The 8,140-nt window shown below is 47.6% G+C and overlaps 1 protein-coding gene across 1 annotated transcript in view; it reads right to left on the minus strand.

Moving 5' to 3' along the window:
- Positions 1–6,114, minus strand: part of bcr (BCR activator of RhoGEF and GTPase) — a 90,287-nt gene extending 84,173 nt beyond the window's left edge. Inside the window, exon 1 of the mRNA XM_084383731.1 lies at positions 3,709–6,114. Coding sequence (XP_084239857.1) covers positions 3,709–5,320 — 1,612 coding nt within the window. The 5' untranslated portion in view covers positions 5,321–6,114. The remainder of the gene's footprint in view (positions 1–3,708) is intronic.
- Between the last annotated feature and the right edge of the window lie 2,026 nt (positions 6,115–8,140).

Consider the following 8,140-nt stretch of genomic DNA (forward strand, 5'->3'; position numbering starts at 1 on the left):
AGGACCCGGCTGAGGGAGGTGGAGGTTGTGGACAAAACAACCATTGAAGCTTTCTCAGGTCATCCTGCTTTGGCATCCCCGCCCTCACCGACACAAACCCACAGGTATTCCCTGTCTTAATGGCAGATTTCCCTTCAAATGAATCAATGGAAACAGCGTATAAAGAGACATTTTTGGTTACCGTCCATTTCGTTACAGAAGGTAGTGAAAGCTTCCTTTCTTCAACGAACTGACCTCACTCAAACTTTCTGTGGGGAACATATGCGGGGCTTGGTTTTTGATTTTAAGTCAGTTTTCCACAAACCTGATTTCCTTCCCTTTAGTCCTGTGTGAGAGAAACATTTTGATTTGCTCTGTTTTGTACCTTTTCTGCAACATCCGCCCATTGTGAAATCAATTCTCACGTCAATGTTCCACATCTAATGAGAATTTCCTTCACTTTTGCAGAGGTTTGCTTTCAGAAAGAGATAAAAAAAAGTTGACTCACGGTGATGTTAAAGAGACTTGTCAGTCGTCTTACTCGGCGAGAGCGATCAAATGCTTGACGTAACATTGCTCATGTTTGTTCAGTGTGGTTCAAAAACGAAAAGTTGGCAGCTGAAGCATGTGCCTCCAAACATGTTTGTTGCTATTTTTTCACGAGCCTACTTTTCACTTGCCAGGCGTCTCCGCGCTCCCGCTGAATGACACTCGAGGGAGATGTCTTTATTTGAATCTTTCACTCATTTTGTCTGTCTTTTTCTCTCTCATAGTCTGCTCATCTCTGCTCAGCATGCAGACTTTTCATCCTGAAACCCCCTCTCATTGAATAAACAAAACACACCATGAAGCAATTACTACTGTTGATGGCGTGCGGTGACGAGAAGAGAAGAGTATAGATCAGAGCTCTGGCTGATGGCGCGACTCCTCCAGATTCAGGTCAACCACTGGCAGGACACATCCTTCTTCTACCACCTCATCTCAAGCTGCCACACAGCAACTCATACAGGCACACCTATCGCTTAAGGCGAAGCAGCCTCAAGATATAAGAGTAAACATCAAGCGTGTGTGTCTTTGTGTGCGAGCCTGAGTCTGTGTGTTTCTGTTACGCAACGGGAGAGTTCTTCCCATCTGTGCCTCTCTGCAGCCCCCGCATCCCTGACCAACGAAGCGAGAAACGACAGCTCTGCCTTGCACTCTGCCTCCCTCAGTCTTCCTCACAACACCGTCCCACTCCTCATTATTATCATCCGCCGCCCACCGAAAACACGCTCAAACTCAAACTCTCCGTCCCTTACTATCCGCTCTCTCCGTTCTGGTTGGCTGAAACGATACACCGCCGAGGGGTCCTGAAATGATGCAATATTCATCCTCATCATCACCTTCACTGTCAACATCACGGCCGTCTGCCCTCAGCTTAAACCGCAGCTAGAAAACAAGACCACTCCGCAGGGTGTCTAACCAACACTTTCCTTCTTATGCTCAAATTCCAGATTATCCCACTAAATGCATCGCTGTCTGCAACACACACACACCCCCTCCTCATATCCTCCATCTCTGTCCCTGCTCTTCCGGCTCGCCTAACTCCCCACAGGGCTCAGTGTTGTGGAAAAGATGTTAAAACAAAGAGAGCAGACAGTGCAGCGATAATCCTAAACATAGCAGCTGGGGAATTAGCTAGCCATTTGCTGGGGACTCGCTATCTGGGTTTGGTGCTAACTGTGCACAATCTTAATTGCTCTCACAGCTACAAATATAACTGTTGGTGGTGAGGGAATGGTAATTAAAAACTTTCCCTGCAAATATGTCTGAGATGGTTTTTATTATCCGGACAGGATGCGATCCTGGACTTTGATGATTGCATCCTGTCTGGAGAAACATTTGAGTTGATTCTACCAGGACCACAGTGTCGTTGGGTCTCCTCAAATAAATGAATTATAGATGCACAGAGACCTGTTTTCTGTTCAGGACATTTAGGCAGGGAGCAGGGTCGGGTTTCAGACGGTAATGCTATCCAGAATGATGTGAGAAATGTGTTTAGCACTGAATCACACACTTTAACAGCAAAACATTAATGCTATTTGGCCTTCACTAACTTTATTGTACAGGGTTAGGGTCCAGGATTAGGGTTTAGGGTTCAGGTTTAGGGGTTGGGGTTAAGGTTTAGGGTTATGTCGCTGTGTGTCGCTATGTCGTTACGTGTATGTCGCTTGCACACGGTTAGTGTGTAAGCAAAAACCATGAGTTGTGCTTACACAAATTCCCTACATCTCTCTTTCAGTGTTCTCAAATCCCCATCTAATACTCTAATTCTCTCTTCCACTATCTATCGGACTACTTCGTCCACTCCTTCCAGCTCACCCTGGCACAGGAACAAGCATCTGATGCCTGCGCCCTGCTGCCTGTCTGGTCCAGAAGGGCGCCAGTCCAAAATCTGTTGCAATATATATGTATGTTCTGTTCTGTACATGCGACATCTACTGCATGTCTGTCCATCCTGGGAGAGGGATCCCTCCTCTGTGGCTCTTCCTGAGGTTTCTTCCATCTTTTTTTCCCCCTGTTAAAAGGGATTTTTTTCTCAAGTTTTTCCTCACTCGAATTAAGGGTCTAGGGACAGAGGATGTCGTTCACTGCACAGTTTGTAAAGCCCACTGAGGCAATGTGACTTTGGGCTATATAAATAAAATTGAGTTTATTTGATGTGATTTGATATAGTTGACGCCAAAACTCACTTCAACAGCAGAAAACCAGAGGGAGACAACAAGCAAAATGTGCACAACTGCAGCAAACCGCACCTTGGTAAACAACGCTTGAAAATGCCTAAAGATTATGTCAAATATTTGAACTACCCGAGCAGTGTTTGGTTTTACTTCTTGCTAGCTGGCACAGCCTCTACAGTGGAAACTCTACTGAGGAATTACAACAAACTAAGCCCTCCTAATGTGCTTCTTCGAGCAACACACTCCACTCTCGTTGGGCTCGAGCATGGCAGCCAAGTTCACCAGTGCTTATGTCTTTAGCTGCAGGCTGCACATCTATCTCCTAGCTGCTGCTCTATTACAGGTGCCATCGCTCCGAGTCTGCAATTTACTGGTTAGAGATACTGAGGGTAATTGTTTGGATTTCTTTTGTCCTGGTCTGTGCTAAAAGCTGGCGAAGAGTTTCGGGGAATTGTTTTCTACTCAGTCACGTTTCGGGCAGGCAGACAGACACCTGTGATTGGAATTCCATACTCCGAGCCGCAGGAGTCGTCTGAGAAAGGCTAGACCTGCAGCTTCAACCCAGACTGACCGCATTTATTGTTCACCCACCCGACTGACATTCCAGGAATAAGCAGAGGTGGATCTTTCATCTGTCTCCCACACAAGGCCATCCAAAGGACAATCAGTCCGGTGTGGTTTGCCCGCGCATCCACACACACACACACACACACACACACACACACAAAATCGTGCACACACTATCAATCATGTCGATATTTGGCTGCTTTGTGGTTTAAGAGGAAAGGCATATTATATGGAAAAGAGGCAAAAAAAGCAAAGGAACAGATGCCAACATAATTCCAGCATGACTGAATAACACTCATTCACTCAGGCTTTCATTCATTTTTCCTTCCTTCACACACATCCAGACGTAGTCAGAGCCAGTATGAGCTCTGAAACGTCCTTTGCAATGCAGTCCACCTACTCTTCACCACAACAAACAATAGAAACAGCAGCCACCACTCACCTAGGTGGTCTCCATGAAAGCTGTTGTCGTGGGACGTTCTACCATGGGGCATGAGGTCATGATGGGCAGCAGGTGGCCAGATTTGACCGGTCTTGCGAACGCTCACAATAGTGGCTTCAGACATGACCACGTGGCCTCCCTGCTGCCGGTGGTGACGCTTCTGGGACTGCGGCGTTGGGGGGCTGCTGCTGTCAAAGGAGTGCTGAGAGTTCTGGGAGTTCTGGGATGGCGAGCGACTCTTCTCTCTGAAGGGCCGGCGGAAAGCCGTGGTGGGACTGGGAGAGACGTGGCTGGACTGGCCTGAGGAGAAATCCTCCTCGCTGGATGTCAGGTTCTCGTTGGAGCTGCAGTCCGGCGTGTAGCCGCCGCCACCACCGACATCTTCAAAGCTCCCCGGGGAGTAGGAACGACGTGGCCAGGTCAAGAGGTGGTCATCACCCCCCATTGTGACTCCGCTACCACCTCCACCACCACCTCTCCCATCTCCACCGCCACCTTCACCCATCATCACCCCGCCCACATAGACACTAGAGTAGGCTTGGAACTCAGAGGGCTGCCAAGGAGGAGGTGGAGGTTTGCCCCCATTGGCCCGCCCTGAATGTCGCTGGTTGGGTTCCCCGTCTTCATACTCCGCATCATAGCCGCAGGTGCTCTCAGTAGACCGACCTCTGTACACGGGCCTGGCACGGAGCTCTCCTGCCACTGTAGCCAGGTTACCTGGGAGTGAGTGAAGCGATCTCTTTCGCTCCATCTGCATAGCCTGGCTCCCCAGGGTGCTGATCTTCTCTGAGACTTCACGGTCGTTGACCCTCACCAGACCCCTCTCATGATGGAATTCCATGTTGGAGTAGAATGGTGGCGGAGGTGGAGGCAGCTGCTTCTCCTGGCCCTTGGCTACATCGCCTGCAGAGTGAGAGTTGGCCCGTTTGATCCTCTCAAAGTTGGACCTCAGAGCTGCCACACCAAGTCCCATCCCCAGCTTGTCCTTGGGGTCAGTGGGTAGGTCCTTGTCTGGGGGCGGAAGGGTGGGCCTGCGAGGGGACACGGAGATGCCGCCTCTCTGCTTGGACGGCGAGAGGCCATCTAGGTTGTCACAGGACGTCGACTCAGCCTGCGGGGGCACCTCGAAGGCTGACTCCAGGCCGTCTCCGTGGGAGGCTGACTTCCTGGCCGGTGGAGGCCGGGGTTTGGACCTACCAGCTCCATCTCCAAGAGGCTGATACCGGCTCCTGTCCCCAACACCCCCAGTGCAACCACCATAACCCCCACCGCCTACGACTACTCCAACTCCACCTGTCTCCTGCATGTGTGGCTGCTGGGACTGGCACTCAGCGCCCTGTGTGGCTGCAGGGTCCACCCCCTCATTCAGAGGCGTCTTCCTGAAGCCCCACCGCTGCTTGTCATAGCTCTTCCTCTCTTTAGCCAGGAGGGTCTGCAGGTAGATCATCCGGAAGCGCTCCTTGTTCACCTCCTGCTCCAGGCGCCTGATGGACGCTTTGCACTTCTCCAGCTCCTGCTCAATGCCTCCGACTGAACGCAACTCCATCTTGGGGGGTTCTGACTCTGGAAACTGCGCTTTCCACGCTTCGATGAAACCCACGGGCTCCACCATACTGTTTAAATGATCTCTATGAGCGATCCTGGTTCTCACACACAGGATGAATGAAGCCAAGGGCGCACGGTTAGTCCTCTCTTTGGATCCTCACAACAATGGCCACCTACAGTTACAAAGCAGTGTTTATAACAGGCCTTTAGGTGAGCCGTTCTGAAACACACAGTCTAATTGCTGACACTTGTCGTGGGCTGCGCAGATGCAACAATACATCCCATTCTGAACAAGAGAAACCGGCTGTTCAGTCAGAGGAAGAGCTGGGAACGAGTGAGGCATGAGAAGGAATAAAAAGCTGCTATGCCGCTCGACTTTTTCATGCATTATTCCAGGAAAAGCCACTTTCAGGAGAAGAATTTCTCTTAAAATCTCAGCCTCGACACAATGACAGCATCTGTCACTGGTGGTCTGGCTCCAAAGAAGAGAAGGAAAAAAAAAAATAAAGAAAGTGTTTTAATCCGACTTGGTTTACTCACTGTCTGTGTTTAGCATTCCGGGTTTTACTCTTGCCCATTCATACGGCATTAATCCCAGGTAGTGCTGGTGCTCCGGACCAGGCGCCTTTGTACCAGCGGCGCTCAAGGAGAATGGATAAAAAGCGCAAAACACAAGCGACGACCACATCTGAGTTTCTCAAGAGGACGCGATCAAGCTGGAGGGATCCGGGAGGGAAAAAAGCAAAAAGATCGTTTCGTTATCCCATTTTTCTCCCGCGGCACGTTTGTGGTATTATTATTTTTTTCAATGTTCTTTTCCAGCTTTCTCCCGTTTCTTCGGCCGAGATGATGGTGCTGCTGTGTGCGCTCCCATCTCAGGCCAGCAACACTGGAGGGCTGCAAGAATGGGAGGGACCAGAGTGACAGTGAGCCTGCTGGTTAAAGAGACAGAGCAGGGCTGCAGTCAGCCCCTCAGATCCAGGATGAAGTCCTGCTTTATTCTCTGGCTGTGAAATGCTACTGATTTAAACATTTCTTCATAGATTTAGGATTTGAAAGAGACTTTTTTGCATATAAATAACAGGCTTATATATCCTCCCGAGTGTCACACTGCTGGAAAATCCTGACATCTTTGGCCTTTTTTAAAATTATAATTAAGTTGCATGATTGTGGGTTTCTCTCATAGCAAATTCAGCCCTTAATATCAACATTATCTGTCAAAATGTATTCAGAAATACAAACTACTACTATTCCCAGTATTCCCAATAATAAAACCTTCATTAACAACTACCAATAATGATACTCTCAGTGTATTACTCCTTCTAGGTTACTTTAAAAGCCCGTGGTTGTACCTGACAAGCAGGTGTGGAGGAACATGAAAGAGTGCTGTTGGTATCTTTAACCCGCTACTGCCACCTAGTGGACAAATGTCATACATGTATGTGTGATTTCTGTTTCCACTTTATACACAAAAGTAAGATTAAGATGAAGATTGTCTTTATTTATCCCAAATTCACATGTTACAACAGCTCGAGGGGCGACAGTACAAGTAGAATCAGAAAAATATGCATTGAAATATTAAATATTAAATAGAAAACAAATAGAAAAACACAAGATATTTACAAAAAACAATAAGATATTTACAAAAGCAAACAAGTGGGTGGAAAGTGACTGTTCATGTAGTGCTTGAGTTGAACAGTCTGATGGCTGTGGGGATAAATGACCTGTGGTAGCGCTCCTTCTTACACAGTGGGTGTCAGTCTGCTGCTGAAAGAGCTGCTCAATGCTTCCACAGTCTGATGCAGGGGGTGAGAGGTGTTGTCCATGTCAGCTTGGCTGACATCCTCCTCTCACCCACCACCTCTATGGACTCCAGTGGACAGTCCAGGACAGAGCTGGCCCTCCAGACCAGTTTATTCAGTCTCTTTCTGTCCCTGTCCGTGCTGCTACCTGCACCTGCACTGCATAAAGGGGCGCTGATGCCACCACAGTGTCATAAAATGTTCGTAGTAATGTCCTCTGCACCCCAAAGGACCTCAGTCTCCTCAGCAGATGGAGGCGACTTTGGCCCTTCTTGAACAGGGCATCCATGTTTTCAGTCCAGTCTGGTTTATTGTTAAGGTGAACACCCAGGTATTTGTATTTTGCCACCATCTCTATGTCCAAACCCTGGATGTTCACTGGTGTGATCTGTGGTGTCTTCCTCTGGAAGTTGATCACCATCTCCTTTGTTTGTCTCAATTCCGGGACGGTAAACAAACTGAAGGGGGTCCAGTGTCGTGCTCACCTGGGGACAGATGTGCCTGAGAATAATCCTCTCCATGGTCTTCATAAAAAAATATCTTTAAAGATGTCAGTGAAGGGCTCTCTGACTGACTGCAGGGCCTCTACAGGTATCATTTTAAAGGTGCAGTACGTAGTACACAATTTCATACTGTTTTAATTTGTTTATATGTGACGGACCCCACCACTTTTCTAGCTTCATAACACTGTTCTGGGGACCTTATTTTCCTCTGAGAACAGCTCGTTTATTCAGATATGGACAAGATAGAGTTTGTATTATTACCTTATGAAGGAGGTAATAATACAGGTTGAATTGAGTTTGAATTTGTTCTCCAAAACTACATAGTATAAAGGTATATGAAGTATAAAGGCAAACTGTATATGTGTAGTCCAGTCCAGAGGGAGTTTTATTGTAGAAATACGGTTATTAGAGCAAGTTAGGTTAACCAGCATGTTGCCAACAGGTAAGTGCAAGTATAAAATAAAAATAGAAATAGACAGAATTAGGTTCAGTGGTAGATTTAAAGATATGCAGTTGGAAATGTGGACTTTGTGCAGAAAAAAAAGAAGATATTAAAAGTTGAGTAAATGAAATTAAATAAAA

The sequence above is a fragment of the Pagrus pagrus genome (genome assembly GCF_965226575.1).
Source record: "Pagrus pagrus genome assembly, chromosome: 19".
Taxonomy (NCBI): domain Eukaryota; kingdom Metazoa; phylum Chordata; class Actinopteri; order Spariformes; family Sparidae; genus Pagrus; species Pagrus pagrus.